Below are 23,437 nucleotides of genomic sequence, written 5' to 3' on the forward strand. Positions count from 1 at the left end.
TTTTCCCAGCCCTGCCCATGGGGGTGTTTCCTGTTTCAGAAATGGGGAAATGTTCCCCCTGCCAATCGGCCTATTTTAGAAAATCAGGCCCAGTTTCAATGTGTCCCAGAGGGTATATCACACGCTGTGTCTTTCCTGCCCCTCCCCCCCACAGCACCCCTTCCTGCAACTCCCTGAAAATCCCCTACCTGAGCTGGCTCCATCACAGCCATTTCCCTTCCCTGTCTCCTGGAAGATGGGACGATCTGAAGCGAAATGTGGACGTGATTCCTCAGCCTGTCAAGGCGAGAAGGACGATGGGGGAGGTTTCAGAAGGGGCTTGAGTCCATTTCACACCCCGATTCCCCCCAGGCTCTCTCCCTGCAGACAGATGCTCTGGACTCTGCTGTGCTAGGAAAACCCTCAGTCACTTTATTACAACACAGACCCGGGCCCTCCCACCAGCACTGAACCCCCTGAGACACTTTTAAAACCCTCCCAGGGACAGAGTCTCTAAGACAAAGTCTAGAAAAGAGCAGAATCAAAGGAGCCACTTTGGGGGATCCCCCCTGACATTGGCCCCGAGGGCAGCACGTCCCCCCAGCAGCACGGTGACTCGGCCAGGGTAGGAACTGGCTTTTCCTCTTTCCGTTCCTCCCCTTGTTCCCAGGAGAGTCAGTCGGCCCAGGGGGATGCAGGGAATGGATCCCGGCAGAGCTGGGAGCTGGGAACCTCCCTCCCCACTTTTTGCTCCTGCTGCTCCTTTCGGTCTCACCCCTCTCCTTCCTGTCTCCTTCCCTCCCACCTCTGCCTGGGAGAACTGGTGACTGTCCTGTTTCCATGGGCGTTTCCTCTCCAGGGTGAGCCTGGCTGTGTCACTGGGGGCAGCAGCTTGGGGACCCACAGACTCATGGGGAACCCCCTCCCCCTCCGGTACAAACTCACCAGCAGGTCCCTGAAAGGGGCCCTTTGTGCAGAGTCACTGTCCTTCCCAGCCCCAGCCCTTTCCCTCAGTTCTCTCTCCTCCCTGCAGGCTCCAGCTCAGGAGTTGGTGTGGGAAAAGCCCAGGGTTGCCCTAGGGGGCTAGTTGCAGCCACCAGGGGAAGTCCCCATCTTGGCTGGGCACAGAGAGGGCTTTAATGAAGGTCTCTCCCCAGCACAGACCCCGTTGGGGGAGCAGCAGCTGCTCAGTCTGGGCTCCAGGATCACAAGGGAGGAGGCATCATCAGGGGACCCAGGAAGCTCAAATAACTCCAGGGCTCGAATATCATGAGCAGAGAGAGACAGACAGACACCAGCCTCCTCTGCCTTAGCAGTAACCAGAGGTGCCCCCACATGACTGAGCCTCCCTGGGCTGCCCCCGCAGATCCCAGGCACAGTTCAGCAGCTGCAGATTTCATTTGCCCACCAGGACTCACACCGGAACAGAACCAGAGAACCAGTTTGAACCGGTATTTTTTAATGGAACTGGAACCAGACTTGAACCATAATTTTTCTCTCACTCAGTCAACCAGGATCTGGGGCGGACCTGGGGGGGGGGGAGGGGAAGTCTACTAGTTAAAATAAAGCTTCAGCAATTTTTCAGCTCAATATTTGACAAAATAAAATAAAACTTACTCTGATCTCACTCATTATAAAACAAGACAACTAAACAACACCAGGCATGTGATTGCTACCAAAACGGCCTGTCCCAGTAGGAGAAGAGAAGGGGGCAGTCCACATTAACTCTTCAAGCCCAAGGAAAAAAGCTGCTCAATTCTTCTTCCCCTTACACAGGCCACCTCTCACCCCCACCCCCCCTTGGGGCTGCTCCTCCCTCCAATTATCCCACCTGAGGCAGGCCCCATGCCTCAAATTCAGTTCCCCACACTGAAGCAAGCCACATAATATATGGAGCTATACCTATCTCATAGAACTGGAAGGGAACTCGAAAGGTCATCGAGTCCAGCCCCCTACCTTCACTAGCAGGACCAATTTTGCCCCAGATCCCTAAGTGGACCCCTCAAGGATTGAACTCACAACCCTGGGTTAGCTCGCTCCCAAACACCGCCTCCCCCTTCTGGGGCACTACCTGGTAATAGAACCATTTTGGGGTGTCTTGAACTGGAAATGAACACACTGACTGCCACTGAACCCGAACCAAACCCCAATTCCACGCCTTGCGGCTCACAGTGTCTCTGGTTGGACACCGAATCCTGCTCTGAAATCAGACCAGCCCCTGTTCAGTCCTGTCAACCAGGAGTCAGACCCCCCAAATGATGAGATTGTCTTTAAACACAAATATGGAATTGGGAGCAGGGTGTGTGTGTGGGGCGAGGGAGGGGTTCTGGGTGGACATTTGCCTTGTAAATTCTCAGCCCTTCAGGGGAAGTCTCCTACTCGCCCCCATCCCTAGGTTGATTCCCTTTCAAAAAGCAAAAGCAGGACACATGCAGAAGCCCTGCCCCCTCTATGGCCACACCCCCTGCCCCCAAGGTCTCACGCCTCTTTCCCCTGAGGCCCCGCCCCCTGGCCAGGCCAGAATGGACTAAGAGCTTCCCAGGGAGCTTGGATCACTGTGGGGAGTCCCAGGCCTCCACCTCCCCTGCGCAGGGAGCTAGGGTGCCTAAGAGCAGCCCCTGGCCTGTGTACCCACCCCACAGGGCACGCTGCCCAGGGCAGCTGGGTCTGGGTTCCCCACTGCAGCCTTGGTGATGCTTATTATGGCCCGGAACTAGCTTCTGGCCTGGCCAGCGGGCAGGACCTTGGAGAGGAAGGGGAAAGAGAAGGAGCATCTCAGCCCCACCCACAGGGAACAGGCTGGCGCTGCCCCAAGCTTTGGGCAGGCGCAGAGCCCTGGCACAGGGAATCCGGGACAAAGGGTGTCCTGGAGTCATTCAGCCCAGGGAGATATCCTGTCTCCTAGAACTGTCCAGCCCCCTGCCTTCACTAGCAGAACCAAGTACTGATTTTGCCCCAGATCCCTAAGTGGCCCCCTCAAGGATTGAGCTCACAACCTTGGGTTTAGCAGGCCAATGCTCAAACCACTGAGCTATCCCTCCTCCCTCCAGGGACCGGGACTTGAACTCTGCATTTTGGGACCCTCCTGCCCAGCCCCCACTGTTGGTTTGGCCATTTGTAGTGGAACAAATCCCCACTGGCTGCTGGGCAGGGCAGCCCCCTCACCCTCCCTTACCTCATGGGGTGGGGAAGCTGCTACTGTATCGCTCCCCACCCCTCTGTCTTATTCCTGCCCCTTGGCTCTCCCTTCCCCAGCCGGGTCTCCTCTTGCTCTTGCAGTCTCCCTCCAGCCTCCCCCCCACACACATCCCCCCTTTCCCTTGCAGTGACCCCCACTTACATCTTCCCTCTATTCCAGCCTCTTTCCCTCAGTCTCATAATCCCCCTCCTGCCACAGCCTGATTCCCAGGCATCGCCCCATCCTCCCTTCAGTGCAACCTCTGCCCCTGTCCCCCCCATCCCATCCTGCCCTGGATCCCCCTTCACCCGCCTCCTGCCCCCTCACGCCTCCCTGTTCTCCACTCTTGCCGATGCCCCCTGCCCCTCGTCTGCCCCCTTCCGGCTCCCACCCCCTTCTATCCCGCCCCCTCCCTCAGGTGTGGCTCCCCCCGCCCCACACACACCGGGAGCTGGCGGCAGCTTTCCCGGGCCCCGGGCAGGGAATCGCAGCCAGCTCCGCTGGGAGCAGCCTGGGGCCAAACCTCCCCCTGCAGCCCGGGAGTGACGGGGGGCGGGTCTCTCTTACCTTCCCTCCGAGCGGGGCCCCCTGGGGCAGGGGCCGGGCCGGGAAGGGGCCTGGCCAGGCTGGGGGCTCTGCCCTGGGAGAGGCTCCTGGGGAGCAGCGGGAAGGGCCTTGCTGGAGATTCCCCTCTCCCGGCTGCAGCCAGGGCTCCGGGCTCCCAGCACCAGCCGCCGGGGCTCGGGGATCTCGCCAGGAGCCAGAGTCACCGCAGCGGCTGCAAGTCACTTCCTGCTGCCGGGCCTGAGCCCAGCAATCGCTCCCCCCAGCTGCTCCTGGGTACTAGTGATATCCCCACACTGTGCTTGGCCTCTCTGTGTCTGGCTTCTGTTAGAATCATAGATTTTACTGTCAGAAGGGATCATCACAAATCGATTATCTAGCCCAGGGGTTCTCACGACCAAATTTTTGGTGGCCTCAGAATGCAGCCAGCAGCTCTCGCTGGTGGCCGCTCTGACACTTTTGCCTAAAATACTTACTTAATTTTAGTAAAAACCATTAGATGTGCACATAAGAAAGTGGGGGAACAGTCCCGCTATTGTGGGGAACTTTCCTGGCTTATACACCACTCTGGTGGAATTGGCTAGCAAAAGGATCTGAGACCTCGCTTCCACTCCCTTTACCCAGATACCTGCCTAACCTCGAGGTCTCCCCTTCCACTGTTCTGTGTGGCAGAGTTCTTGTAACCCCAACGAGGCTGGGCCCAGGATTCCTGTGGGGCTCAACCCCCAACCTTGTCATGGTCACTCAGGACAGGGGCTAGGGTGTCCCCAGTCCAGGGTACTCTCTCCACTCTGGAAGCTTCCTTTACCTCTTCCCTGACCATTGCATAGAGTTCAGAACAAATACAATTTATTAAACAGCAAGTAATAAAAAAAAATTAAGGAAAAAATGGTAAAGGTGAAAGGAAAACACATCACCCCGCTCTGTGGGCATGGGAGAACCACAACCAGCATCTCTGGAATGTCTGGGCAGTTCATAGTCTGTCTCTCACATGTCCCAGGCCTCCTGCCCAGGCCCTGGCTGTGCTGCAGGGATGCTGCGGGTTGGACACATGCTCTACTGGTGGCCACATGCCTTCAGGCTCTAGGTGGCAGGACCCTTCTTCCCAGCATCAGTCTCCTCCTGTCAGGGTTATGCTCCCCCTCCAAATCTGGCATGCAAGGCCCCTTGGCTGGGGGCATCTCCCTGCACCTGAGAGAAGGGACAATGGGGACTGCTCGGCCCACAAAGCTGGACATGCTCAAGTCCGCAGTTAGCAGCAATCTGCTCCTCTGCACAGGCTCTTTGCTGCTGGAGCTCCCCACAAATGTTTCCCAACAACGCATTTGCTGCCACAGGTCTAGATTCTGACTTGGGTTGTACCATTGCTCCTTTGACCTCAGCAGTTAGCCAGTGTTTGGGGCCTTGCTAGGTTCTTCCACTGGGAGGAGAAATTGATTATAGGAGTCAGGTATTTCTTTGGTGCAATCTTTATTAGTTACAAACAAAGTCCAAACATTCCTGTGCCCTGAACGTGGTACAAACAGCAGCTGGCAGTTTCCTTACTCAGAACTCCACGTCTGCCTTTCCAGGGAACCCTGTACCTGAAGCAAGCTCTGGCTTTGGCTACACTTAAGAATTCACAGCGCTGCCGCGGCAGCGCTGTGAAGCGTGAATGTAGTCGCGCCACCAGCGTTGCGAGAGCTCTCTCGCAGCGCTGCAAGTACTCCACCTCTCCAAGGGGAATAGCTTGCAGCACTGCGAGCGAGCGTGCAGCGCTACAGGCGCTGATTACACTGGCGCTTTACAGCGCTGCACTCGCTGCGCTTGGGGGGGGGGTGTTTTCACACCCCTGAGCACAGCAAGTTGCAGCGCTGTACAGCACCAGTGTAGCCAAGGCCTTTGTCTCACAGTTTCCTCCCGGGATCACACTCACAACTGCTTCTCTTGGCTTTCTGCCTCAAGTACCCCAAGCTGCCAGCCAGTCCCTCAGACTCTGTGTTTTCAGCCAGCTCCAGGGAAACCCCTCTTAGGCCTGCTCTACACTTAACACTTAGATCAACCTAGTGACGTCACTCAGGGCTGGGAAACATTGTGTGCTCTGAGTGTCACAGCTAGATAGACCTAACCCCGGTGCTGATAATGGAATTCCTCTGGTGACCTGGCTACAGCCTTTCAGAAAGGGGGATTAACTAGAGTGATGGAAAAACCACTTCTGTCAACGTAGGAAGCATCTATACTACAGCACTTCAGGGACACAGCTGTAGTGTTGTAGCTGTGCCACTCTAGTGACTGTAGTGTAGACATATCCTTGTTCATCCTGAGGCCTGGCCCACCCCTAAACCTTAGGTTAACCTAGCTACACTGCTCAGAGCTGTGAAAACTTTCTCACCCTGTGTGATGTAGTTAGGTCGATCTAACCCTGATGTAGACACAGATGGTCAAGGGAAGAATTCTTTGTTTCCCTAACTACTACTGTAAGGATAAGGCCTTTGCCTGCAGCCATATTGTAAGGCCTAAAGCCTAAGGCCTTCGTCTGCAGTCAGATTAAAAGAGCAGCCAAGCAGCAGCCATTAGCTGAGAAGCAGGAAGTCACATCCTCACATTCCATCTAAATTACATTAAAACATGTAATATCAGGCTGTTAAGGAGACCCTGTCCTAATGGCACCCCCTATCACCAGATAAAGAAACAGAGCTTAAGATGGTTAAAGAAAACTTAGTTTGACAGTATTCTGTCTGACAAGAAACTAATTATCAATAGTTGTGGTTGTGAAATCCTCATTTCTTTCATTATGGTCCCCACTTTCCTTTTGTTTATCTGTATAATCTCTGTCTGGTTCTTTAATTGTTTCTGTCTGTTACATAATTAATTTTGGTAGGTGTAAATTAATTAAGGTGGTGGAATATAATTGGTTAGAGAATTTTGTTACAATATGTTAGGATTGGTTAGATAGATTTCAGTAAAATAATTGATTAAGGTATAGCTAAGCAGAACTCAAATTTCACTATATAAACTGGGGTACAAAAGGAAGTTCTTTGGGAATCAACTCCAGGACACAGCTGCAAAGATCAGAGGTGCCAGACCTCAACACTCTGCCAATGACCCTGTGCAGAAACTGGAGTCCCCCAGATGGACCTGATCCTGACTGGCCATCAAGAAAAGTTCATCTATCGTATTGGGAGTGGTGAGCACTGTATGTGTAGTGTGTGCATTCTGTTTTTGGTGATTGTTAATAAATAGAAGATATGTAGTATATTACTCTGTAAGGCTCTTTCACTGGTAAAAGACCCCGTAACCCGCCAAAGATTAAGCCCTGAGTCCACAGGGAGAGGGTATTTGCTCTGAGTTCACAGGGAAAGGATGTTTGCCTGGAGCCCACAGAAGAGTAGAGCCCAGAGCCCACGGAGGGGTAAAGTAAGGTGCTTTTTGCCTGGAGCCCTAGGAACTGGGAAAGGGTGAGGGTGCCTAAATTAAGAGGGTTACGCCTTGAGCCCTAGGAACCGGGTAAAGATGGGTGCCCTTGAGACCGTGAGTAACAGAGAATTTTGTGCGAGTAACACTGCCTCTCCCAGAAGTGTTGGAATGTGGTCCCACTGCTTTGATGGAAAAACCCCTTCTATCGATGTAAGACGTGTCTATGCTAGCCATGCATTTCTACTGGATATGGGGATGAATGCACACTCCCCAGTCCCTGGCTGTCCCTCTGCTAGTATCCCTGCTGGTGTGGAATCTCTAGTTTCTCCCCCAAACTTCAATTAATTCTGTGTCCCTGCCACCCGCACATCTGCCTGTCCCCAGCCTGGCTGTTAATTCTACCCAACAACCCCACATCACTTCTGTCCCCAGCCCCTCCTTTAGTTCTGACCCTGCAGCCCCCACATCTGCCCCTCAGGGCCCCTCTGCTCCTTCTGCAGCTCTAGGGGTTCTTCACCCTCCCAATCCAACCCCTGGTGTTTCAGGGAGGGAGTGGGGAGGAGCTTCCAGAGGTCATAGAGCTAAGAGGCCAGATGGTTGGTGTGATGGGTTTGGTCACAGAGACCCCCTTGGGACTGTCACCTGATGTGCTGAAATTACCTCTGAGCCCATTTTCTCTGCCAGTTTGGGCCTCCAGAACCCTGCCTTGTTGAGCCAGACACGCCAGTCTGTTCCAATACAGACCCAGGGTCTGAAACACGTGCCCCAAAGCTGCAGACTTAACTGAAAACAGCTTAAGAAGTGCTCCTGCCTCTAGTACCCAGGTCCCAATGGGATCCAAACCCCAAATAAATCCATTTTACTCTGTATAAAGCTTATACAGGGTAAACTCATAAAACTCTGTAACACTGAGAGAGAGAGAGATGCACAGCTGTTTGCTCTCCCAGGTATTAATACTGCCACCTGGGTTAATTAATAAGCAAAAGTGATTTTATTAAATATAAACAAGTAGGATTTAAGTGGTTCCAAGTAATAACAGACAGAACAAAGTAAGTTACCAAGCAAAATAAAACAAAAACACACAAGTCTAAGCCTAATACAGTAGGAAACTAAATGCAGGTAAATCTCCAATAAGCTTCTTTCACAGACTAGACTCCTTCATTGTCTGGGTCCAGCAATCACTCATACCCCCGTAGTTATTGTCCTTTGTTCCAGTTTCTTTCCGGCATCTCTTTGGGGTGGAGAAGCTATCTTTTGAGCCAGCTGAAGACAAAATGGAGGGGTTTCCAGGGCCTTTTATATTCGCTCACTTGTGGGCAGAAACCCCTTTGTTTTCCTGTGCAAAGTCACAGCAACAAGATGGAGTTTGTAGCCACCTGGGCAAGTCCCATGTCTATGAATGATTCAGCTTTTTGTAGGCTGACACCATTGTTTACATATTAATTTGAACATTCCCAGGAAAGCTCAGATGTGGATTGGCGTCTCCCAAAGTACATTGTCACTTAAGCGTTTCTTGTTTGGGCACTTACTGAGAATAGTCCTTTCTCAAGAAGCTGACCAAATGCTTCACTGAGGCTATTTAGAATCAAACACATTAAGATACTAATACATAGCCAATATTCATAACTTCAAATACAAAAATGATACACAAGTACAGACAGCATAATCATAACCAGCAAACTACAGCCTTTCCATAGAAACCCCACTTGACCGCCTCTGTACAAGATCTGGTGCAGCCATAGGACCCTGGTTGAAACAATGATCTATACGGTCACAGTTCATGTCAATAACGTCACAATTGGGAAGACAGGAGTCCTCCAGGCCATAGGGGGTAGGATGAGTGTGGCTAGTTTCATTGACTTGTTTCAATGACTTGTTTCATTCCCAGTGGGCTGTTCCCCTTCACATGTCTCAGTGGCACTGTCTGACCCAGGATCCCCAGAGCCCTCATGCATCATAGAGGACAGTGGCAAACAGGCTGCACAATCCCTGGGACAGTGATGAGATTGGCTTCTCTAGCTCGCTCACTAAATGCTCTCTATAGTGGTCACAGAGATTAGGGTGTGTGAGGATAGAGAGGCTGATCTCAGGGTCCCCAGTGGAATATTGTGTCCCCCCCCCAGTGTCTCAGGGACACAGTCTGAGTTGGGATCCCCCCACCCAGAGCCAGGGTCGGATTATCTCCCCAGGGACGGAGCCCGGTGGGAAAGTGAAGATCGGGGCCTCGTCACCAGCAACAATAAATGTCACCTGCCCCCGGTCACAGTCCAAACAAACCCAGATCCTGCTGGGGGCCCGGCACAGGGGTAGGGGGGTCACAGGGGAGGTGAGAGCCCGGAACTGACCCCCACACTGCCTAACAGCCCAGATTCCTCCCTTAGGGTTAAGGCTGATCCATCCCTTCCTCCCCACAGACTCTCTGGCCACCCCCACAGCCCAGCCTCCCCCAACTCCCACCTCCACCTCCCAGCAATGTCTCCCTGAGGTAAATCCCTCACAGCCCAGCACACAGGGCTCAATGTCAAATCTCTCAGGGTTGTTGGGCAGTTGCTGCCGTGTGTCTCCACATCTCACACATTTCCAATCCTCAGATAGGACGAGTTGGGGATGAGCCGTGTCTGGATCCAGAGTCACATTCACTCGGAGAGAGAGAATCAGAGCGTTAGGGGCAGAGCTTAGCCCTGGGGGAGGCTGGGACGATTTCTCACACTCCCCAGCAGCACCGTTCTGGCTGGGACAGGCCTGGATCCCAGGGAGCTGCCTCCATCCTGGGCACCTGAGACTGAGCAGAGATTTCACTGCAGTTCCTCTGTCTTTGTATTGGGACCCACTTCACTAGTTTCTCATTTATTACAGAGGTTTCAGCTTCCAGCTTTCCCTTCTGGGGCTGCTCCATTCCCAGCTGCACAGACACAGCCAGGAAGGTGTCAGAAGCTTTTAATGAGAAGGGAACAGAAGAAGCAGGTACCAACTTTAAGCCCCAGGGGGAAGCTCCCTTCCCTAATGCAGCCTCCACTCCCAGATCAGGGAACAGAGAGGAAGGTGCAGCAATGGGGAAGAGCTGCTTAATACCAGAGAGTAGGAAGTGACATTAGGTGGAGTAGCCCCATTCCCAGCCCAGAGAGAAGGGAGGAGCTGGCAGCCTCGGAGGGAGAGCACCTCCCCAATCCAGGAAGCAGTGAGCAGCTCCAATGGGAGAGCCCAGCCCAGCCCAAAGGAAAGGCCGGATGTTGGAGAAGAGCAATGGGGAGACACCCTGCACTGGGGTGAAGTTGAGGGATGTGTCAGCCCTCAGGGTAGGGAGCTCTGTTCAGGAGCTGCTCAGTGAGAGTGTTTCTGTTCATCAGCGTGGGCATGAACTCAGCACTAAGGTTGATGTCAGAATTGTTTGTGTGATGTCAGCTTGGGATCTCCCTAGGAGTTCATGAACCTTGGTAGAATTGGGGGCGGGGGGGGACATGAGGTCCGGCAGCCTGTTGCCCCACCTCCTCCATGGCCTCACCCTAAACCTCCTCTTCCCACTGAGGTCCCGCCCCCTTATTGGGCTGAGAGCCTTGGCCACTTTGGAGAGCCCCTGACCCTCCACCTGCCCTGGCCTATGTCCCCGCTCCCCGGAGCGCGCCACCCAGGGCAGGTGGAGGGTCCAGGGCTCCCCAGTGCAGCCCAGGCTCCCTGGGTGACAGCCCAGTTCTAGCTCCTGGCCTGACCAGGGGGCAGGGACTTGTGGGAAGAGGAGCAGGGGTGGAGCCACTGAGAGGGGCCAGGACCGGGAAGAGGCTGGCGCCGCGGGCAGAGGCTGTGCTCCTCAGGGGGAAGCTGATCAGCTGCCCTGCTGTGAAGCACAGCCATTGCCTGCGAAGCTCCAGGCCTGTCCAAGGCTTCCAGTTTGTGGGGACAACATGGTCCCCTGCCCCCAGGAGTGGATTTACCATTAAACACACCGTGCGGTGGCACAGGACCCCCAGTGATAGGGAGGCCCCCAAAATGTGGCAGTGCAGCAGGGGTCAGTGCGCGCACCTGGCAGGGGGGGAGGTGGCTCCGTGTGCTGCCTGACTCGCTGCCCCTCTTCCCCTAAGGGGCGCGCAGAGACGTGCCATCAGCAGCGAGCAGGGCTAAGGCTGCTCCCTGCCTGCTCTGCCTCCCTCCCTCTGCGCCACTTCCAGAAGCAGACGGCATGCCTCTGCCCCGAGCGCCAACTCCGCAGCTCCCATTAGCTGGGAACTGAAGCCAATGGGAGCTGCGGGGGCGGTGCCTGGGGCAGCGACACGTGGAGATCCCCTGACCCTGCCCCCGCAATGGAGATGCTGCCAGAGGGGTGTGCTGATGGCTTTCAAAGCCACATCGCCTGAGATAAGCGCCTCCCCCCTGGCTCCCTGCTGCACTCCAACCCCCGGCCCCAGCCCACACCCAGACTCCTTCCCAGAGCTAAACCCCCACACCTCCTCCTGCACCCCAACTCCCTGTCCCAATCAAGGTACCTCACTTTATTTTCATTTACTTCCTATTACTTATAATATAGGAGGAGGATGAAGAAAAAAAGAATGAAAAACAGGGGGGAGATAAGAGAGAATGTTCTTTTTCTTGACTAGGTCCCGAGAAGGATGGGGGGTGAAAATGAAGCTGCGCACAGGGCCTCACTAACTCTAAATCTGCCACTGCCTGCCCCCAAACTATGCCCATGTTAAAAAGTAGGGGGGCATGGTCCCCTTGTTCCAGTGCTCCTGGATCTTCTCACAGTTTAATGTGTTATTTTTAGGGCTGGTAACTTTAGCTACATTATCATGAAGATATTTTCACTTGAATTTTCTTATCATTTAAAGACAATCTCCACCAGCAAACTCACCCAGTCTGTCGGATCCTAGGGGTTCCCCTGTTTTTGTCTCCAGTGCAGACGCAGAGTGTCTGGAGAGGGAAAGGATAAGCGAGGTGAGATTTCAGGCATTCATAATTATAAGAGCATTCCCATTCTGAACTCCTAGACATGTGTTTTCATCATGACAGAGAAACAGACTGAGACACACTCAGGTATTTCAAACAACAAGGTCTGAAACCTTCTACTTCCTTTCTCGTTCAGGCATCTCCCAGCAATGGAACCAACATCCATGAAGCCTCACAACCATCCCAGGATAAACAATCTGTCAGTGAGATTTACTTTTCCTCTCATCAATCCCTCCCACCCTTCAGACTCCAGTTGGTTTGTCTCATTCACTTACTGTGACCTAGACCCAGGTCATACAAAGACTTTGGCATAAAAGTAACTTTACCCACTTGGGTCCCTTTGACACTAACGGGATGTTCAGAGTTTGCGAAATCCTGGCTCTAATTGTGAGCTGTTGGGTCTGTTTACTCAGCGTCTCTACAGAGAGCAGCACGACGGGGCTTCATCCTCCATAGGCAGAAATAGGAATAATAATAAAAATCATTTTATAAATGTGGAAACTGAGGCAGGGGAAGGTTGGATCCATGGGCTAGATTCACCCCTGTACTGACAAAAGGAGAGAGGGGAGGGGCCATTTGTGACTCTGCTGTTCAGTGGCTGCAGGGGCTGGTGCAGACCTTGGCACAGGCTGAGGAAGTTCTGAAGCCAGCCAGAGCTACACACCTATGACAATGGGCCCCGTGTGACTTGCCCAGTGTGCAGAGTGTCAGAGGCCCAGCTTTACACTGCCCACGTCCCTCTGTCCCTCTTCCACCCGCCCTCACCCCCACCCCCACCCCATTCCCAGCCCTCTCAGGAACACTCCTTGTGCCTGCAACTGTGGAGGAGGCACAAGAGGCTCCTGTGCTGGAGGGATCCCTCACCGTGGGGGAGGGGCTTTCTCCTTCCCTCCAGCCCATTTGGCCCAGACTAGCTGCCGTATGGGACCAGAGCCCAGTGATGGGCTGAGTCCAGTTCTAACAAACGGTCTTTAATTTAGGGTCTAGATTTTGGGTGCCGACCTTTAGGCCCCTGGGGCCTGGTTCTCAGAGGGTTTGGGCACCTGCAGCTCCCACTGACTCCACCTGCAGCTGTGGAGGCTGCACAGCTCTGGAGCACCTGCCCTGCAGTTCTCTAGTTGGGAGAGAGAAACTCAGGGGCCCCAAATTAGGCCTTTTTGTTCAATTTGGGCCTGAATGTTGTGACCTTTGGTAAGTCGTGAATTAATGTGAGATATGCTGATGCCTGGGCCCTGCTATCAGCTCAGTTTGTTGCCTTTCCACTAGTTATTATGTTCAGTATTGAGAATTGGTACAAGGATCATTTCTTATGCATAAGTTTGGGCAGACGGAGATTGTGTGTTTATACTGACTGACTCGCTTTGGCCTGGTGAGCAGTTTGCTTGACATAAGGGAAATGTCGCCTTATGTGACCTTGTTATTAAGTGATGTGTCCATAAGTTGCTATGTGGGACAAAGAGATGTTTTGACCACAAAATGTGCTTAAAGACAACAGACACCCAAAATGTACTGCCAATGAGCAGTTACCAAAGTCCAAAAATCCCCATGTGGAGAAAAGGGTCAAAGTGACCCGGGCACATCACTATGTACTGACTGGTAATGAATGAATCAGAAAAGAGAATAACTTGAAAATGGCTTGGACAGCAAAAGCCCTGCCAATTAGAAAGTTCATGCATGTGCAGTGAATGAGTTATACAAGATATTTCCTATTCATAACATTCAAAGGTGATTGGAAAAGAACTAATAAATATATAATCTGGATGTGTATAATATGTCAGACATTGTAAGGGGTAATCGGAGCATCATAGGAGAAATGTATCATGACCCGCCTATGCTCCTGGAGAAGGTAACTGGGCAGTATTTCTTTCAGTATGTCTGTCATTTCGTACTTTAATAGTAGTTGTAATAGCAAGGCATGCTTTGGAACAAATAAGGGGTTAAATTAATCAACCTGAGTGATTTGGACCCCAAGTGCATGGCATTCTCAACCAACAATTAAATAGATGCATAATCTAATTATGAACCAATTGACCAGCTCCATTCACCTCCAACAGTCTCAGACGTTTATCCTAATTTCCCGTCCTAGATCCCTTCTAGGTACCTTTGAACTTCCTCAGAGCCTCCAATAGCACAATAGTTTTCTGGGAGAAACCACTGACTCGCTCTTCCAGTTCAGAAGAAATTTCCTTTGGCTGCTGGAACTTCCCCTTCTCACACCTGGAGAAAAACAATTTCACGTGATTATATTTCATGTAGTGACTCATTATAAGTTGCTGCTAGGGAGCCACTGCTCTAATGGGCCTGGAGTTAGAATTCCTCGACTTCTCCCAGCCTCAGAGCAGGTGCGACACAGCCCATGCCCGTGCAACCTTCCCCCCAAATGTCCCATGAATGTTCTTCAACTCTGGCCTGTAGAGATCAGCTCTGGGGATAAAAATGGAATTGAGTCTCCATGGCCAGTTCACTCCTTGGCCTCCATGCTCTGAGGGACAGGAGGTTCACAAGTGAAGTGCTGTAGAAATCTGACCACTAGGAGCTAGACTGAGACACCAACTCCCCCCTCCCCAGCTCATTTCACATAGGTCTCCAAACTGTCCTCAGGTGTGAAAGACTCTTGACCACTGCTGCCCTGGGCTGAATGGTAACCAGGGCCCCAGCAGTGACACGCTCATATTCCATCCCCACTATCCTGAGTCAGCCCGTCCCCCAGGGATGTGACATCTCTAGGAAATACTTGAGGTCAGTCCTTCCCACTGAATGGATAATTCCAGAGTCTTCTGTGCAAGGGTGAGAACCTCAGGATGAAGTTGATCAGGGAGATTTGTATCCAACATGTGACCTTCCCCACACATTTTGCTGTAGAGCCCTGGGGAGATTCAGTGCTAACATCACCACCGAGCTCTTTCCTAACGTTGTGAAGTGGGAGGGGGAGTGAGAGAGAGACACGTACCTGCTCAAGGTGCTTCTGACATCCTAGAGGAGAGAGAGAGAGAGAGAGAGAGAGAAGAAAGAATCTCAGTCCCCTCTGACACACACATAGGGGATCCCAGGGAAGGGATTTAGCAAGTATGGGGAACAGAGGCCCTGCCCTGGCCCAGGGGCATGGATTCCCTGAGCTAATGCGGCTCTTCCATCTCTAATATCTGTGTGTCTGTGACTCTGCAAAGAACAATAGTCATTCACATGTCAGCAATGCACACACCGAGTTACACTGAGATCTCTGACTGCTGGCCCCAGTGCTTATGATTCAGGAGCCCTCCCTTCCCTGTGTGGGGATCTGGTGTTTCTAACCACAGGTGCTGGCTTCTAATTGTCCCTGGGGGTGCTGAACCCTAGACCCTGCCCCCACTCCACCCCTTCCTCATGCCACAGTTCCACCCTGTCTACCCCCTCTCTGCCCCCACTCAGCCTCATTCTGCCCCCTCCCTCGTGCGCACCCCATCCCCACTCCTTCCCCTCCTTCCCAGTGCCTCCTGCACACCGTGGAACAGCTGATTGAGGCAGGTGGGAAGCGCTGGGAGGGAAGGGGAGGAGTCGATCGATGGGGCTGCCAGCGGGCAGGAGGTGCTGGGGGGAGGAGGGGTAGCTGGCTGATGATGGGTGCTAAGCACCTGCTAATTTTTTTCTGTTGCTGCTCCATCCCTTAAGCACCCACAGATTCAATGCCTCTGTTTCTCCCTCAATCTCACCTGCAGGAATTCACTTGCTGGCTTCTGACACTTCCCCTCCATCTCACTGATCTGCTCACTGAGACAGGAAATCTGCTTGGAGAGTTTGGTGATATTTTCATTCTGGATCCTCACAATCTCCTCGTCCAGCTTCTCAAGCTGAGCCAGCAGGAGTCGCTCTTGTTCCTCCAGGAACTGCCGCAGTTGCTGAAATTCAGACACAATCTTCTGCCTCTCGGTTTGTGTTTGTTTCTGTATGAAAATAGGAAAAGGGCTGGTCAGGGACAGGAATGGCGCCTGAGGTCCTTTCATGGAGAGCTGAGTGTGTAGGAGGGAGAAATTCGTTGAAAATCCTAAGATTTCTGACATTTAACTCTACCCTAGGGAGAGGATTCTCTCACAGCTTCCCCTTCAGCCCCTGTATCTCTGAAAGGGAGGTTTCTATGTCTGTCATGTTAGCATATTATGTCATTCATGGCCTCTGGGAATTCAGACCCAGAGCAGCAGGTGGCAGGACTCAGCACTACACTGACAGAGACACCAGGGGAGAAAAAAGAAACAAACATGTTAATGCACGAAATGACCAGACACAGGGGACAGCACTTCACGGGTGACATTCAGTTCACTTGGGGAGGATTTCTGAGCTAGACATTAACTCATCAGCTGAAATGGAAGCTTAGGACTTGTCTACACATGAATCTAACACAGCAATCTGTGATCATGGAGAAACACACACAAGTCCACTTTCACCAAGGCCACAGAGGAATCTGCCTCCAAATGGACCTCCCACTGCCAGTCCCTGCTGGTTAATAACAACAGGCACCTACCAGATACTCCTGGCTTTTCCCCTCTCCAGTCACTTTCAATCCCAGCAGCTTTTCTCTCTCTTCCCGCAGAGCCTTCAAATGGGCCTGAATTTTTTCCTGAAGAAACAGAAAGGATTCGGGAAGTTTCACTTTGAGGGTTGAGAGGGGTGTGGAGTTGGGTGTTTTCCCACCCAAACTCAAGACGATTGTTGGTCCTAATGGCTTTGCAACATCAGGGCCATCAAGGAGATGAAACCTTATCAATGCAGACTGGGAGTGTGTCATATTAAGACTTGCTACGAATTCAGGTTCCGTTTTTTTAGTAATTACACAGAGATCTCAATTATAACCAAGCTTTACTGGTATTTGTGAATTGATTAGTGTTATAGTGCACAACAGGACACTGAAGTCACATGGGGGTGAATCAATAGACCTGCTTTTAAGAAGGTTTAACAAACAAAGTGATACAAATCCCAGAAGCCACCAGGGTTTAAATATGGGCTGGGATTTCAGCCCTGAAGCCCTGGGGATTGCACTGGTTGGACAGAGTTGGTCTAAGCACCAGGGCAAACCCCATGAGACATCGGGACGCCATTCGTCTGGTTTGAAGCTGCGCATTCCCAGTTTTGTGGAGCACTATCCCTGTCCAGTAGGGACCCAGCCCTGGATGTGGCTTTGTCCAGTGCGACATGCTGGGACCTTTATCAAGGCATCTTTCCCTCCTAATGGACACACTTCATCTCTGGGGGCTGATGCTAAAATGGCAGCATGGCCTAGTGGTTAGGGCCTTGGACTGGGTCTGGGGAGACTTGGACTCTATGCCGAGCTTGATTGCTGATGTGCTGGGTGGCCGTGGGCAACTCAATGCCCCTCTTTGTGCCTCAGTTTCCCTTTCCATCCTTTGTGTGTTTTGTCTAGTTAGACTGCAAACTGCTCAAGGCAGAGATTGTCCCTTGCTGGGTTTCATGCAGGGCCCAGATCTCATTTGGGATCTGTAAGTACTACCGTGATGCAAATAAAAGTAACAATAATAATGTCTAATAAATAAATCTGTAACAACAATAACAGCTTGTAACTTCCCCATCTCCAGTCTGAAGGTAACACACTCACAAAGACTGGCCTGCAGCTCTTGTGATTTAAACCTCACTGATTGTTAACACCGGCCGTTGTGTAAATAGTCCCCTTATTTCAGCAGTGGACACTGAGTTTGAAAAACATTCAGAATCTCAGAGAAAAGTTTCCCACAGCAGATATCTTTTAAGACTTGATATTCTGATTCTGTCTCCACACTGCCAGATCATTAATTTTGTTACAGCATCTCCCGTACAATGAAGGCTTTACAGAGCTGAACGATGCGTCACACCTTTGACAGGCAACTTTGAGTAAAATCAGCCTGTAATTAAAATCCAAAATTATTACCCATTAAACCTAACAGCAATTCCCTACCTTGTACTCCTGCACAGCCTCCTCTATGGGAACCACCGTGTGATCTCTGTGATCCCGGGACAGATGGCAAACCAAACAGACAGAACTTTGAGCCTCTTCACAGAACAGTTTCAGAGTCTCCTGGTGTTCCCCACACAACCTCTCCTCTCCTGCTCCCTTTGCTGCCTGTAATCTCAACCATTTGGCTATTTCTACAACATTTGCCAGCCGCCTGTTCGGCCTGAGGTTTCCCTGTTGCACAGTTTCTCTGCACTGAGGGCAGGAGACGGCTGTATTCGATCCCTCCCAGCACTGGGTGATGCAGGCTCGGCAGAAATTGTGCCCACAGTCTATAATCACTGGGTCCTTAAAATACTCCAGACAGATGGGGCATGAAGCTTCCTCCTGGAGACTTTCCACGGGGTTGTCTGTGGCCATGGCTCCCTCTGGACAGTGTAACAGGGCTAGTCTCACTTTCCTGAGCTTAGAAATATGTCCCACTTGCAGCAGCAGCAGCAATTGGGTGTTTCCCTTCCTGGAACTGACTCAGGCTGTTTGCTGAGCTGGAGCCAGATCACCCCTAATGTTCCAGCCCTGGAGGCTTTGGTGAGAAATGTAGCAATAAGGCTCTGATCCTGCAATCAGCCCCCTCTGCTGGTGTGGGGGGTCACTGGGGATTCACATGGACCTCTTGTCCTGATGAGCTGACAGAACTGCGTGTCTAAGGAGTCATATTTAGGCTTGGCAGAATTCATTTGATTTAATATGTAATTTTGACAGATAAAATTAATATTTATTTGTAAGAATATTTTTGTATTTATCTATTTAAACTTTCACGGTTTCAGTTTTTATCAATATTATTGTTCACATTTGTGGGGAATTGGGGGGGGGAGTGTCAGATAATATTTTAGTCAGACAATAATTATTTTATGACAGTAGACACGGAGATTCAAAAAGTTAAAACTTTGTAACCGTTAAAACACAAATTCAGCCTCACATGTCAAAATATACTAAGTCAATCTCCTTAAATTAAATTATAGTAAGTTCTCAAGCAGCATTTTTCTTACTGTGCCTATTTGTAAATTTCGGTTATTATCAATGGAAACATTTTCCCATGGTTTGTGTGTGTACAGTGAAATCAACATTTACTGACATCTACCCATAAAGTCTAATCCTTCCAAGTCTAGGGATATTCAATTAACAGGCCAAAAATTGCTTAATCAATATTTCAGTGGCCCGATTCTGACGTATGCTAAGGCTCCTCTGGCTCAGTTTAACAATGTCAAAAGTGTTGCCAGCATTCATGATTTTATAATGAGTCTCATGAACATAAGAATGGCCAGACTGGGTCAGACCAATAGTCCATCCAGCCCAGTATCCTGTCTTCTGACAGTGGCCAATGCCAGGTGTTTCAGAGGGAATAAACAGAACAGGGAATCATCAAGTGATCCAGCCCCTGTCACCCATTCCCAGCTTCTGGCAAACAGAGGCTAGGGACACTTCAGAGCATGGTTCTTCTTCAAGATGTATTGCTCATATCGATTCTAATTAGCTGTACACGCGCCGTGTGCATGATCGTCAGAGAAATTTTTACCCTAGCAACACCTGGTGGGTTGGCTGTGGAGCCCTCTGGAGTGGTGCCTTTATAGCCCTGGATATATACCCCTGCCGACCCAGCGCCCCCTCAGTTCCTTCTTTCTGCCCGTGACGATCGTTGGAACTGTGGAGCTTTGCTCTTCTCCACTTTCCCTAGTGTCTCTTTTTCCTATAGTTTGTATATGTAACCCTTCTGCCCCTCTGAGTTGGCAGCAACAAGGGCCGGGTTCAGTATCTAGGGGTTCTGTTTCAATAACGCAATGCAAAACCAGCTTGAGCCCCCACCCAGTGACCTGGGACAATTACATACCTCCCCCCGGGCGCCTCTAGGAGGCAATACTTCCCCTCTCGCAAGCACGGAGTCTGAGTGTAGCAAAAGCCTTTTAATAAAGGAGGGAAACAATGCGGCATTATGTTGGTGAAACACCACAAACAGGATTCATAACACAAACCTGAGCAAAAGACCCACCTCCAAGTAAGTTTGGCAGTGTCCTTTTCCCCTCAGGTTCTTAAGTCCAATCACCCCAAAGTCCAACAACCCAAAAGTCTCTGCCCCTGGTCAGTGCCGCCCCAGAGTTCAAAAGTTTATCTGCAGAGTTTTACTCCCCCCCAGCCTGGGTGAAAATGGGGGGGGCACACAGGGTGTTAAGGGGCACCTTACATGGTCCGAGGCCGACTGCCCCGCCTCTCTGTGGAGTTCTGCTGCAGCCTTCACCACGAATGGCTCCACTCTACCAGCCGCCCCCGCAAACTGCTCTGCTTCGCTCGCTCGCTGTTCTGTGGGCCGCTCCAACCGTCCCGCAAACTGCTCCACTCTGCCAGCTGCTTAGCAATATATCTTCAGGCTCCCCCATTAGTTAACACAGCACTCAGTGATCTCAGCTCAGCAATTTTAGCAATTTCAGCTTGTGGTAGGGGAGCCCCAGTGCTGGTGCACTATTGGCCAAAGTGAATTCAGCGCAGCAAACTCTAGCTAGATTCCTAATGGAAGTAAAATTAGCTCTGCTATTCAACAGTGGAGAGAGGAGGGTAGTGCAATTGGTGTTCCAGACCCTCAAAAGAAAGAGGAGGCTGCCACCACCCATACTATCCAGTACACATACCTACCCCCTGCCTCTCTCAATTCACTGGGTTTTGTAACCCATGCCCCTTGTCTAGCGAGTGCTACTTAGTGAATGGTGAGTCCCTCTGTCATACAACAGTTCCACTGGCTTTGATTCACAGAATCAGGGTAACAACACTTTATTCGTCCTGCCCCAATAACAGAGAAACTGGGGATCCCACACCAGCCAAATTAACCACTTTCAGTTGCTGTTGTCCCAGGCTAGGCAGGTGGGTGTGCCTATGCAAACAAGATCAGCCCCTGAAGTTCTTTTCCACCCTCGCCATAATTCACCACCAGATGTCAGTGTAGAGCTCATTTTGTCTCTGCTTACATATAGTTATTATAGTTAGTGTAGTTATAGTTGTAGGTATAGTTATAGTTACAGTTGTTGTGTACACAGAGTTAGAATAGTGGGTTGGAAGGGGTCTTTCCCCTTCCTCCCTGCCTGCCTCTTGGGCTCATGCCAAGGCTCCGAGCTTTAAACCTTGTTCAGCCTGCTCCAAGCCTATGCCAACAGGCGACCCCCACGACTCCTGCTTGAAGTGCCTAGGGGAGTCTCACCAGACTGACAAGTGTAAGATTTGTAAAGCGTTCCGGCCCTGGACCAAAAAGGAGCGGGCCTTTCAGTTGAAGCAGCTCCTAGTGGAGGTGGCTCTTAGCCTGGATCCTCCAGTGGCGCGCTGAGACCCGGTACCGGGCGCTTCGGTGCGCGGCGCCCCGGCAACAGCAGCAGGTACTGCACCACGGATGGACTCTAACAGAGACCAGCGGCACCGGACTTCTCTGGCACCACAACCGATGCAATTGGTCTGACGCCGATTTCTCTTGCCTAGCCAGAAGCGGCACCACAGGCCAGAGACGACTGATCTGCCTTAGCAGTCGCCGGCACCCCTGAGGCCAACCTCGGAGTCATGTCCAGTTACAGAATGACTTAGGGTGCAAGTGCCGACGTTGGCACCATTGACTTCGGCACCGAGGGAGAAGCCATTGAGTCCGGTGCACACAGGCTCCCCGACGCGTACCGTGGTTGAGCCCTGTCTTCCATCGATGCCGGAAACCTTCGCAGCGGTGCGAGACCTCATTGCCCTGATGGAATCAGCATCACTGCAGACCGCGGCACCACCTCTGGCCCATGTGGTACCGTCCAGAGGCAAGCCAACCCTGATCCATCTGGCAACTCCTCTGGCGGAAGCATGGCACCGGTCCTGGATTCGATCCTGCTCCCGATGCCATTCGCAGTCCTGATGACGCTCGCAGTTCCAACGCCATTCACCCTCATGGCACTGGTCATACTCGTGTCGTCGGTCGTATTCATGGCACCGCTCCGGCTCACGACATGGCTCCGACTCACGGTACCGATCGGATTCCCGACGTCGCTCCCAGCACCGCTCATAGCGCCAATCTCCCTCCCGGAGCTGATCCCAGCACCGCTCCTGCAGACAGTCGTCATCGCAGTCAAGGTCTGTATCTCAGTAGCGGCCCAGACCTCAGCACTGGTCTCAGTCCCGGCACCGCTCCCCAGCGTCTCGGCGGCACCGCTCACCGGCGACCCGGTACCGATTTCCACCACGTCCTGGAGAGCTGACGAAGTCGCATTCAGCACCGCCTTGGCCCTCACGTTCTGCCTCACGCTCGTCACAGTCTGAGGGGAGCTCATGTCCAGGCTACTCTGCTCCTGGCCACGGCGAGGGTAATGCCGGACATTGGCAGGAGGAGAGCCATGATCCCAGTCAAGGACCTGCACAATGGTCCTTTTGGACCCCGTGGGCGTACCACCAAGCCAAGGGCATCCTGTTAGGGGCTTCCCGCTCAACCCACTCAGAACCTCGGGTGCCAGAGGCCACCATAAGCTGTCCTGCTCCAGGTGGTATGGAAACTGCAGCCCTGACCTCATGGCAAGCTCCAGACCCCAGGCAGCAGGACCCATCACAACAGGAGGTGTCACCAGACCCTCTAGCCCCCGTAGCGTCCTCCTTGTCTTCTCCAGATGAGGCAGTGGTGGGGACAACAATCTCGGGTCCTCCTCCAATAAACCTTCGTGCCCACCAAAACCTCCTACGTAGGATGGCACATAATATGAACCTCCAAGTGGAGGAGGTGGTAGAGTTGGAGGACCCAGTGGTGGACATCCTATCAGTGTAGGCTCCGTCCTGAGTGGCTTTGCCTCTCATACATACTATCCAGACCACTGCCAAAACAATCTGGCAGACGCCTGCTTCCATCCCTCCAAAGGCTAGAGGAGTGGAGAGGAAATATTTTGTTCCCTCCAAGGAGTATGAGTGCCTATACACTTACCCTCAGCTATGTTCACTAGTGGTGGCCTAGGTGAACGAAAGGGAGCAGCATGGGCAGCAGGCTCCGGCACCCAAATCGAAGGATGATAGGCATCTCAATTTGTTCGGGTGCAAGTTTTAGTCCTCCAGGGAGCTGCAGCTCAGGGTCGCGAACCAGCAGGCACTCCTGAACCACTTTGACTATAATTCATGGAATTCCATGTTAAAATTCAAAGAGTTAGTGCCTCCAGAGTCCAGGGACGAGTTTGTGGCCCTAGTGGAGGGGACCTCCTTACAGGCGTCCTTAGATGCTGCAGACTCTGCTGCCAGGACCCTTGCATCGGGCACAGCCATGTGCCGCATATCGTGGCTTTATATGTCGGGCCTGCCACCAGAACTGCAGCAAACCCTGCAGGACATTCCATTTGAAGGGCAAGGCCTGTTCTCGGACAAAATGGACCCTAGGCTCCAGAGCCTCAAAGATTCCAGGGCTATAATGTGCTCCTTAG

General features: G+C 52.0%; 1 protein-coding gene across 1 annotated transcript; it reads right to left on the reverse strand.

Annotated features, from left to right (window-relative positions):
* Nucleotides 1–8,727: 8,727 nt before the first annotated feature.
* LOC112108188 (zinc finger protein RFP-like) lies at nt 8,728–18,426 on the reverse strand. The gene is given in 8 exon segments (XM_029912935.1): nt 8,728–9,756; nt 11,961–12,011; nt 12,014–12,019; nt 14,157–14,272; nt 15,006–15,028; nt 15,745–15,975; nt 16,551–16,646; nt 17,976–18,426. Coding segments are annotated over 8 exon segments (1,452 nt in total). The 5' UTR covers nt 18,393–18,426; the 3' UTR covers nt 8,728–9,244.
* Nucleotides 18,427–23,437: the final 5,011 nt, after the last annotated feature.

The sequence above is a fragment of the Terrapene carolina genome, unplaced genomic scaffold (genome assembly GCF_002925995.2).
Source record: "Terrapene carolina triunguis isolate 2854851 unplaced genomic scaffold, T_m_triunguis-2.0 Scaffold384, whole genome shotgun sequence".
Lineage (NCBI taxonomy): Eukaryota > Metazoa > Chordata > Testudines > Emydidae > Terrapene > Terrapene triunguis.